General features: G+C 42.9%; 1 protein-coding gene across 1 annotated transcript in view; it reads left to right on the forward strand.

Moving 5' to 3' along the window:
• The window catches only part of FAM135B (family with sequence similarity 135 member B), a 178,557-nt gene that overhangs the window by 36,064 nt on the left and 130,431 nt on the right, over positions 1-12,062 (forward strand). Inside the window, exon 2 of the mRNA XM_040988499.1 lies at positions 11,283-11,362. Coding sequence (XP_040844433.1) covers positions 11,283-11,362 — 80 coding nt within the window. The remainder of the gene's footprint in view (positions 1-11,282; positions 11,363-12,062) is intronic.

Genomic DNA, 12,062 nt, shown 5'->3' on the forward strand with positions numbered 1-12,062 from the left:
ACACAAACACACACACACACACACACACACACACACACACACATATATATATATAGAGAGAGAATCTTTCACCTATTGATTCATTCCCCAAATGGCTTAAATGGCTGGAGCTAAGTGGATCTGAAGCAAGGAGCCTGGAGCTTTCTCTGGGTTTCCCACACAGGTACAGGATCCCAAGGCTTTGGGCTATTTTCTGCTGCTTTCTCAGGCCACAAACAGGGAGCTGGAAGGGAAGTGGAGCAGGTGGGACATGAACGTGTGACCATATGGGATCCTGGTGCATACATGGCGAGGACTTTAGCTACTAAGCCAACATGCAAGGCCCTTAATAGACTTTTAATACTCCCTGAGATTGATAAGGAGAAATTATGTCTTTTCTTTAGAAATGGGAGAGAAAGTAGTTGATGAACGCATATCTCCTAGTTAACAGCAATCACATGATCTTAGGATTGTGAAAAACCTTTAATTTTTTTCCTGGCCGAAGATGCACGGGTGCCTGTGACACTGGAATCTGTATTTTCTGCTTTTGACCACTGCTTCCCTGGAGCCTTCAGGATGGATGCTCTGTGTAAGGTTTCAGTGGGATGTACTTCCCATCCCCTTGGGTGTCAACCCCGAACACTGTTGGAGAATGCTGATTTAGGTTCAGCCACACAAAGAGAACCTTTCTGCCTGGAAGAAGATCCCGGCTTCTGATCTGGCTTCAGATCAGCTCAGCTCTGGCCATTGTGGTCACTCAGGAAGTGAACCAATGGATTAAAGTTCTTTCTCTCTGCTCTCCTCCTCTCAGAATATCTGAGAGTCCAATAAAAATAAATAAATCTTTAAAAACAATCACACACACACACACACACACACACAGAACATTTCTCTTCTGTTGCAGTAACCTTAACAATGGCACAACACCATCCACTTCCTTCCACTTTGTGTCTACACAAGTGTCAGGCCTGCCTTGTTAGGTTGTGATTGCTCTCAGGTAAGGAAAAGCTGAGTTCTGCACAGCCACATGAAGGGCAGCGAGAGGAGCCAGTGCATGTCTCCTCTTGGCAGGTTCCTACTGAGAAAACAGACCAGGACAATGTTGACATTAGGGAGTGAATTTGGTTTTAAATAGAAAGACACATGACTAAGAATGGCTTAAATATTACAAGATGTCAGAAGAGAATCCCACTGTGTCACCCAGGGCCCAACGTCCCTCTTCCTACTGTCCTCTAACACAGGCCCTGCTTAGCTGGCAGGTGGCCACTTCATTATGATATCTTCATCGTTGCAGAAGACACATTCAGAGATGAGGCAGAAAGCCCAAGTGTCATAAAACTGGTTTCTTCCTTTAGGTTTTTTCTGCTTGTTCCTTGTGGCAAAATTGTATTTCTCCTGCTTCAGCCAAGAGGGGAACGCAAGTGCTTTCTCCTCATTGCAAGGGAATGCGCTAAGATCTGCTGTTGCTTCGCGAGAAGGGGTCTGTTGATGGATATCGAGTAGCCTGTCCACAACACAAGCCACACAGACTCTCTCAAATCAGTGAGGATGGGGGTGGGGTGGGATGGGGTATGGAGGAGTGAACAGGCCCATGATGCCAAATGTCGGAGGAATCTAGGAATTGTGATCCCTGATGTATTTTGACATCTCAAACCATCCTTATAACACCTGCCATAGTGTCAGCGTAGCCCCTCCTTAAAAAGGGATCTCACTGCTTTCTAAAAAGGTCAGTTAAATTCAGCAATCCTGCAGTGGTGGGTGGATGCTATAGCAGATGAGTCAGTACTGTATAGTAAATGTATGTAGGTTTTTTTTTTCCCAAATTCTTTGGATCACTGAAACCTCCTGTACTTGGAGGGTTCTCGGGGCTCCCTACTAGAACAGAGAGAATTACCCAGCCTCAGTTTGTCCTCTGTTGCCTAGGGGTCAGTAATCTGAGGATGGCAGTCTAGCCAGTGCCACATCTTCATTAGGGGCTATAATGGTGTGGTCACCATTAGCTAAGATGTGAACAGGTGGCAATTCTTGATGAAGATGAAAGTAGATGGATTCATGTTTGTTTTTCCTGTTTATCAGAGAAATTTTTCCAGTGTCCTAGTTGTTTATAAACTCTTCTGCTGTTTTCCTGGAACTATCATTAGATTCTGAGCCTGGAGTTTTCTTTTCTTTTGGTTTAATGAACAGACAGCCCCAGATAACCACGTTCTTACTTCTGTCCATGGTGTTCCCTCCACCAAGGGCATGGCCACCTGTACTTGGCAAAGCCTTGTGTCAGAGCTCTCTTGAGAGTCCTTCCTGTGTCAGTGTTCTGGAGGACTTCAAGTGCCTCAGCCTTTTGGGGAACAATGACACAGCAGAGGCCCCTGTCAACCCAGAGGCAGCTTAACCTAAGGCCAGAGGTCACTTGCTCTGTTGTCATGTGGAGGCTTGGAAGAGTAAAGATGTGAGCATGCTTTCCTGAGCTGTCACAGTGGCTGACACATACAGAATTTGGCCCTGTGCAATGTCGTATCTTTGTTCCTCAAAGGTAAGCTTGCCTGTACATTCTCTCGTTAATGTTTGCTCTGGATCTGAGGAACTAGAACATGTCTGTGTGACTCTGAGGAATTTGTTTCTCCTAAGGCTCATTGTGGAGTGCGCCTGGGTGTGAGATAGCCACATCTATGCTTTCTAGTGACCTTTCTTGGTGCTCATAGCGTGTTGGGCTCTCCTGTAATCTTCGTTGCTTTACAGGGACCTCAGCATCTGGATGAGCAGGTAGCAGAGGAGAAGGGTGTAATTCCATCCCTCTGTGTTGAGGAGTGTCAGGTGCTGATGGTACTTTCATCATAAAGACACTTATTGAGACTTGATGTTTGCCAGACATGATAAGCACTTCGCATATTTTAAATCCTTTACTCTTCATCACAGCACTGCAAGTACTTTTCTGCTACTGCTACCCACGTTTGTCTATGAGAAACTCGAGCACCATTAGCCAATGTCAGGGTCACACAGCCAGTGGCAGAAGGGGTTTCAGAGTTGGCAGTTCTGTGATGTCACACATGACTTTTCACTTGTCCCAGCCACCTGGGTATCGCCGTGCTGCAACACAGTCTTTACATGCTGAGTCTGCCAATGCTGGGTATCAAAGCATGCCTTAGCCTTGCCTGCCCAGAGCATCACGCAGCCCCATCTTCATGCCAGCTGTGAGGGATTGTGGATGTGGAAGGATGTCTGTTTCACATGTCTCGGGCAGTGGGAACCACGCCATTTGACCTTAATGAAGTGCGAAGGGTGAGTTATGTGCAACGTGTGCTTTGTAATCGGAGCCTCACGGTGATTCTGTAAAAGGCTAGTGCAGATCTGGTTTCCTCACCCATGAGGAAAGAGAGTGATGGCAGGAACCCTGCAGCCTACATTGGCCTATTTGGTATGGGAACCCTGAATTCCAACTGCAGAGCACCCACTTCTGACATTTTCATGGCCTTGATTGGTAATTTAGGTTGTGCCAGACATCCCTGGGTCAGAGGGGATGTTCCCTAATGTACTAGTAAGAAAATAATCATGACAAAATGTCACAGATCTCTTATTCCCACGTTCGACTGTTGTGTCTAGCTCTATTAGTTGTGTTCTGATTTATGTCTCTGCCGTTTATTGAGGAGAGCTTTTAGAACTTGCACTCATTCATGCATTCACCTGAGTAGTTGAGGGCTCTCCGTGTGCCAGAGGTACAAACGTGGGCAGGACAGGGCTCTTCCTTCCTTTTTTTTTTTTAAGATTTATTTATTTATTGGAAAGTCATATACAGAGAGGAGAGACAGAGGGGAAGATCTTCCATCCGATGATTCACTCCCCAAGTGAGCGCAATGGCCGATGCTATGCCGATCCGAAGCCAGGAACCAGGAACCTCCTCCCGGTCTCCCACACGGATGCAGGGTCCCAAGGCTTTGGGCTGTCCTCAACTGCTTTCCCGGGCCACAGGCAGGGAGCTGGATGGGAAGTGGAGCTGCCGGGATAGAACCAGCGCCCATATGGGATCCTGGGGTGTTGAAAGTGAGGACTTTAGCTGCTAGGCCACGCCACCGGGCCCAGTGCTCTTCCTTTCTAACAGCTACTGGTGATGGACATTTCTAGAATCAACTGAGAACAGATGTTTATTAGATACCTTTTTTTTTAGTATAGCAGAAGGGAGCTCCAGGGAATTTAGAAGAAGCAAAAGGTAGCATTTTTCTTTGCCAGGTGCTTTTGAGAAAACAGAAGGAAACAATGGATGAAACCATTTAGACAACAGTTTTAGACAATTCATGACCGCCATAAAATGTGATTGGCTCGTGGTGATACAGCAGTGATAGGAAAACTGAGGTAAGCTGATAAAGTGTTAAGATCTTGATCTCAGTCAAAAGACCCTCCCTTTGCATTCCTAAATTTTTCATTAACTCACCTATGTAGGCATTCAAAAAATTAATGGAACATTGCAGTAAAATGATACATGTATATTTTTGAAACACATGCATTTTTTTCCAAATGTCTATTTTCCATGGACTTTTTCAAAAGCTGTCATAAATGACTGGAGCAAATGTCCTGTTATGTAGGACTAACTTGGGAATAGTCATTCCTACTGTTTTTGTCATGAGAAGGGAATTTAAAATCATAGATGCAATAATTTACTCTTGCTGTTGCAACAGATTTCTACAAACTTAGTGTCTTATAAATCATCCATTGCAGACATCTGGGGATTGAAAGACTGACGTGTGTTTTGCTGGATGAGATCAAAATGTTGATGTTGATGGAGCTGATTTACAACCTTTGTTTCACCTCCAGTCTCAATTCTGTCTTGTGTGACATACGTACGGGTCCTCAGGATGAGGGCATGTATGCTGCTACAACTTGTGCATCTTGGGGCACAGTCTGGGGCCGCTCTTGCTGACGGAGCCCTGTGGAAATCTTTACATCTTGGGGCTTGGCGGTGTATTGTCTGAGGTTTCCACCTTCTGCTCTTAGCTTTTCTGTTTGTTCTGACAAACTCATCTTCTCCTACCACTTGCACATTTTCTAAAAGCTTGTTCAAAAATCTCACTCCTTTACCACATCTGCTTTGAATGACACCAGCCAGAAGGAAGAGGCTCTTAGATGATTAAAGGGATCCCACTTGTGGTACAACAGGGTTTGTTTAGGGGGTTTAGCTACACCACTTCCTGAGTATGTGAACAAGTTCAACACCTTCTAGGCCTTGATGTTAATTTTTTCTTTAATGGAAAGCAATAGTAGGCACATCAGGGATAATCTGCAAGCATCCAACAGTGCCATCCATATTATGTTTCCTATGTGTTATGCGGAAGTATGACTTGGCAGAAACTTCAAATGAAACAAAGGAGAATTACTAAAATCAAGACATAGCCCCAAATATATCAACCCAACTGAAACGTATTGTTTCAAATTATGCCTACAATACATCTGAAGTTCAGAATGAACATTGTTGCTTTGAAGTGGAATTTGGGAGGATTAAGTGCTTTTAAGGAACGAGAATCTGGAGAGCTCTTTTAAATTAATGATAAAAAGAGGTCTGATCAATACAATCAAATGCAGCTCCTCTGAGGTGCCAAGGAGAAAGATGTGCAACTCTCGCGGGAGTTGGAACTGTGGCCACCCACTGTCACCTCTGTGACTTTGGGTATGGAGTTCTGTCTCTCTGATGGGCCACTTGCTTTAAGGATGCCTAGGCCATGTCTGGCCTGTTTTAAGTTCAGAGGGAAAAAAACCTGTTGAACTCTAACACTTGGTGGTGGTGCTGGTGGACTTCGTGTCCTTTCCCTTGATGATGAAATGCACAAATAAAAAGTGACTTCTGGTATGTATGTCATTAATAGTTTGTTTATTATTAATCCCTGAGATTTAGCTGCAAAAAAATGTCATCTTCTTGGGACAGGCTTGTATTACTAGTTCTGTGGCCATGGCTGCTGATGTCAATAGTTTTTGCTACTAGCATTCTTTTTGTCATTGATTCATGAGCCAATACTTGGCATTTTAAAGTTGTTTTATTTGAAAGGCCAAATTGTTAACTGGAAAGATCTGGCAATACATAATCACTGTCTTTGTGTAGTGGTGACCTGCTGTGGACAAGGCAGGTCCTGCCGCCCTACCACCATTGCCTTCTCTTTGCGTAGTGGTGACCCGCTGTGGACAGGGCAGTTCCTGCTGCCCTACCACCGTTGCCCTCTTGCAGACACAGGCGTCTCATGTCATTTTCTCTGTTGTCTCCACTGGGATTTCATGGTGCGGGTCGACTTAGTCTTCTTTGTTGTTGCTGGAATGCATACTGGAGACTTGGTAATATTTTTTGAAAGATTTTTTTTTTAAGTTCGGAGAAAGAGATAGCTCCCATCTGCTGAGTCACTCCTCAAATGGTCCAAATATAAGCAAGATTTACTTTGTGTGTGGGTATGTCTGGTTTATTTTACTTGGCATAGTATCTTTCAGGTTTGTCCATGTTGTTGCAAATAGCAATATCTTCTTTTAAGAAATGAATGATATTATATATGTATGTATAATATAATATATAACAGTATGTAATGTAATATATACGATGTAATATATAATATAACTTTGATATGTAATATATATTGTCATTCCTCCACCTATCCATCCCATCCCTCAGTGGTTCTATTCACTGATCCACGGGTACCCAGGGCTTTTCATATCTTAGCTGTTGTGAACAACGCTGCAATGAGCATAGCTATCTGGCATCTCTATGAGGCTCTGACCTCACTTCCTTAGGGTTTGTGCCTGTAGAGGCATTGCGGGTTAGATTTTTGATTTTGTTATGGCATACCCATGCTCTTTTTCTTAATAGCTGTAGTATTTTGTATTCCCACATGTTCTTTGCACACATCCTTACTGACACCTGTTATCTTTCTTTTTTTTTTTTTTCTGTGAAGTTGCAAACTGTATTAGATTCCAGCAACACAGTCATAGAATGGTGACATTTTTTGGAAAAAAATGATTGTTAAAGCTATTTCTTTTTTTTTTTTTATTGTTGCTTACATTGTATTATGTAGTACAGTTTTATAGGCGCTGGGGATTCCCTCCACCTCTCCCATACCCCTCCCCCCATGGTGGATTCCTCCACCTTGTTGCATAACCATAGTTCAAGTTCAGTTGAGATTCATTGCTTGCAAACACATGCCTAGCATGAAGTTCAGCGTCTTATTGTCCAGATAAGTTCAGTGGCCTCTTGGGGAGACCTTCTATGGTCTGAAGATAGGTCTAACAGAGTAAAGATCCGGTCAGTTAAAAGCCCCAACAAGGCCTCAGTATCAATATACAACATTATGGAATTAATTGACATAGTATTGGGTAAACAATATGTTAAAAATAATGCAAGTTCCATTCTTCGAAACATCTGGGTTGAGACAGTATCAATGACAGGTTCAAAAAATAACAAACAACCATACAAAATTTACAGGTTAAATCAAGGCAAACATGTGGTATCTAATCTTTTGGGATTCACTCATTTCACCTGTTATCTTTCAACCTTTTTGTAATATTCTCCCTAGCAGGTGTGAAATGATATCTCACCGTGATTTCCATAATGATGTGGGCATCTTTTCACACTTTGTTGTCCTTTCTAAATCTGTTTGAAGCTTGTTTTTTTTTCAGGTCCTTTGACTATCTAAAAATGTATTATTACTATTATTTGTGAAAGATTTGTGTGACTTCATATTTTAGATAATAATATCTTACTAGATATATTGCTTCCAAGCATCTTCCAAGTATCAATTGTGATTTGATTTTTGGTAATACTTCCTTTGTCATGCAAAAGCATTTCAGTTTGAAGTACTTGTGTTTATTTATTTCTTGTTTTGTTGTCTATGCTTTTAGTGTCATATCCAAAAATAACAAATATAATGAGCAGTGTCAAATAGCTTTCCCATATTTCTTTTCTTCTAGGATTCTTTAAGAATTTCAAGTCGTATATAAAAGAATTTTAAACACCGTGAATTAGTTTTTTTAAAAAAATTTTATCTTATTCATTTGAAAGGTAAAGTTTCAGACAGAGAGAAGGAAAGTAGAGGCAGGGAGAGAGAGAAGGAGAGATGGGGAGAGAGTCCTTTCATCAGCTGGGTCACTATCAAAATGGCTCTAATGGCCAGGGCTGGACTAGGCTAAAGCCAGGAGCCAAGAGCCAGGAGCTTCTCCTGGAACAATCTTTGCCAATTTCTCTGGCACATTAGCAGGGAGCTGAATTGGAAGCAGGGCAGCCAGGACTGAAACTGATGCCTGTGTGGGATGCTTGTGCTGCAGGTAGCAGCTTAGCCCTTTTGCTGTAGCATTGGCCTTTTGAGTTAGTTTTTCTAAGTTATGTAAGGTAAGTATGCAGTAAATTCTTTTGCTTGGAGAGAGTTCAGTTTTCTCAGTACAGTTTATTGAAGTGATTCTCCTTTCACTATTGGGCACATTTGTGTCCCACTGAACTATTAGCTGTATATTCTTGAATTTATCTCTGAACTCTGCTTTCTGTTCCATTCATATATAATACATCTGTGTTTATGTCAGTATCATACTGGTTTGGTTACTGTAACTTTGTAACAATTTAAAGTTAGAAAATCTTGTTTTGGCACTTTTTCTTTTTTGTTGTCTCTCAGGAGAGTTATGGCTGTTCTGAATTTTCTGTGATTCCAAATATATTCTTGTTTTCCCTATTTGTATGAAAGTTGTCATTAGAACTTTGGTAGCATTTGTGCTGAACATCTGTATTACTTTGGGTCGTGGGGACATTTGAATGTCTTTTTCTCACTTGCTCCCGGTAGATCCTCTTTGACAATCTATGTCTTCTTGTGTGTTTGTCTTGTTTTATGTGTATTTCTCTTTAAGTATTACCCACTTACTATATTCAGACATTACTGATTCGTTAATGCTTAAGTTAGTCACACCTTAGCTGGCACTGAGTGACGCTTCTTGAACACATGCATTTTCTAAAGCACCCCAAGTCTTCCAGCCTGTGAGTTCCCTGATCCGCTCCGCCTTTGGCAGGCAATTCACATAGCGAAAGGACGAGCAAAGAGCACAAAAGGAGACGGCAGTGCTGCTGAGCCTTGGTGTGGTCCAGTTCCAGCTGAGTCAACTTTTCCCTGAGTGTTCATGTTTGTGAATGGCCCTGCTGTGTATCTTACACTTGGGATGTCAACACATTTTAATAAGCAGAAAAAATCAGAAATTCATAGTACACACATGGTCACTTGCATGTAATTTGCAGACATTTTCTCTGACACTGTAGCTTTTGTTTTAATCCTCTTAGCAGGATTATTTTCTTCTTTCACAGGCCAGAAGTATTTAATTTTAATGAAATGTATTTGTTTTTCTCTTTTTGGATCTTTCTTTCAGTGTCAAGGAGAATACTTTCTTAGCTCTATGTCTAGCATATATTCAGAAACTTCTGCTTAAGATTTATAGCTTTATGTTTTTCATTTAAGTTAGTGGTCCATGTTGAGGCAGTGTTGCATGAAGTGTGAGATTAAAGAGTTTATTTGTTTCTGTTTTGTCTGTGGATGTTCAATTACTTCAGGGCAGTTTACTGAAAAAAAAAAAAAAGAAAGAAACAAGAAAAGCAACTCTCATTGCTCCAGCAAATTTCTTCTAACACTTTGATGTAACATCAGAGGGCATATTTATGCTGTCACTACCGCTGAGGGGAGGGTTGGGGTCCAGGCTTCCTGCATTGCCCTTTTGTAAACTGATGGCGTGTGCGGCCCTTGTTGTTTTAACTCTGTCAGCAGAGTTGGAGAGGAGGCAAAGGGCATAGCTGCAGGCAGGAAGTTGCGTTTACGTGACGTCACAGAAGACTGGGCAGCACTGAAGGTGATGGGACGAGAGAAAGCAGAGGTGCACTGGGTGAAGATGCATTTAGGGGTATGACATCTCTGTAAGCTAAGACGTCCATGATACAGAGAAGTAGATATTTTAAAATATGGTAGAAAGTGCACGTATAAACTGAGTTTCTGCTATGTTATCACTTATGCACACAAATCTCTTCCTTTAGAAACAGAGCAGTCCCGTGTCCCAAGCATTGCCAGGAACTTTCCCCACTGTGTTTCTTTTCCCTTCTCTTCAATATATCAGTGCTATGCTATCAGTAACCTCTTGTAGCTCCTCCCACTTTCCCTGCAAGTGCAGAAGCAGCCTTGCAAGTTCAAAGCCTTGCAATTCACAACGCTTTCTTGTGAGCACTTGGAAACATTTGTGGCATCATCATTGCTCTCCTCTTTCATTGATTTCAAGTCTGTTGAGAAGTACAGTGTCAATGAGCGAAGTGCAATAGGGTGGACCCAGAACTTCCGTCTCCTGTAGCTCAGTGACCTCATGGTTGGGAGTGCTGGGTTGCAGCTCCAGGTGTGCTTTGAGTGCACTTAGAGACAATTTCCAATGGCAGTGAGGTGTCTGTGATGAACAGAGCACGTGTACAGCAAACACTATTTTTCTACCATTGGATCTGTGTCTGTAGCCGGGATGGCTCAATTTTCAAGCTCTGTGATTTGAATAGTGTGTGTAGCATCTCTGAACTTGTTGCTGAGCCTGTAAAATGAGGAGTAAACACAATTTCCCTGTCATGATTTTGGCTAGCCTACTGGTTAAGATGTCTAGTTTCTACTGCAGAGTACCCAGTTTCAGCACGTAACCCTGGCTCCTGACTCCAGCTTTCTGCTAGTGCATGTCCTGACCAGCAGTCATGGTGACTCAGATGCTGGGATCCCTGCCCGCACAGGAGCCCTGGATGACTTTCTGGGTTCCTGTCCAAGCTCAGGCTGTTGCAGGCCTTTGGAAAATGAAACAGTAGATGAGATCTCTCTCTCTCTCTCTCTCTCTCTCTCTCTCAGACCCTACCAAAATAAGTAAATTAAACTGTGGGTATGAATCTTAGCATGTGCTTTAGCATCCTTGAACTAATGACTCAAGACAACTTATATAAATCAAATCCCAAGAAGACTATTGCCAGCAGACAAGCAGCAGACAGGCTGAGGTCCTCGGAGCCAGGAAATGGCGTCAGAGGAAGTTTTCTACATTTTCATCTCACCTCGTATGTCCCAGGCTAGGGAATCCCACAAGCCAGAAATGTTAACAGCAGTAGGTAAAGCTATACCAACCTGTTTCCTTGGCCAAAGAGTCAGGAAGGAGGCTAAGTATTCCTGTTATTATTGACAGAATGCTCTTATTTTTACACTCAAGTGGTGTTGTGTGCTGCCTAACAATTGTCTTTCAGGATTCAGTGCAAACATTTTATTGAAATCAACTCAGCATGTTCAGCAGCCTGTCCTCTGCTCTTTCCTCAGGTACTACCACATCCAGCTGACCTTGAAGGTATCCTCAAGGATCCCCCACAGACTGAGCGCCTCCATTGTTGGTCAGACAGGTGAGCAGAAGGCGGCCATGGGGCACTCACACCCTATGGTCTGCCTTCGTTCATCTCCACGTGCAAGCGCATAGCAGCCTGCGTGGCACCCATAGGCATGCAGGTGATCATCGGCGAGGGCTGCATGCTGGCATTTGATGAAGGCACACCGTTGGAGTGGCCAGGCTTGCACATTGTTAAAGGGGAATGTGGTGAAAGGTGAACACGCTGTCCCTGGAAGGGCCGGGGAAAGACTGGCTATGCAAGGTTAAAGTCAGTTCAGGGAGGAGCTGGATGAGAAATGCCACCTCGTAGATGCTTAGGGATGTGGCTGTTGCTAAAACACAGAGTGGCAATATAGGGTTGGATAAATGGGCAGTAGAGAGATTCTCATCTGTAACAAGGGATCCTAAAGCATGCTGCCAGTGTGGAGGAAGGCTTACTAGGAACATTCCAGGCGCTGTTCTCAAGGGATCTGAGTACCCTAAGTGGGTACTCAGGGCTCCCAGAAAGTTCTCTGCAATAGAGTGGAGTTAAATACAGATCACATGTTTGCATAGGAAATTAGAATAACATTAGAGAAATGAGTAGAAATGTAAGAACTACCTCTTAGAATGGACTAGAGCAATGAGTAGAAATGTGAGGACTTTCTTGGTAAATGAGGAAATTCTATAAACAAGCTAGACTGTAAGAAGAAGAGGGCCTGGCGTGGTAGCCTAGT

This window comes from Ochotona curzoniae, unplaced genomic scaffold, assembly GCF_017591425.1.
Source record: "Ochotona curzoniae isolate NIBS_2020 unplaced genomic scaffold, NIBS_Ocur_1.0 contig_4895, whole genome shotgun sequence".
NCBI classification, from domain to species: Eukaryota; Metazoa; Chordata; class Mammalia; order Lagomorpha; family Ochotonidae; genus Ochotona; species Ochotona curzoniae.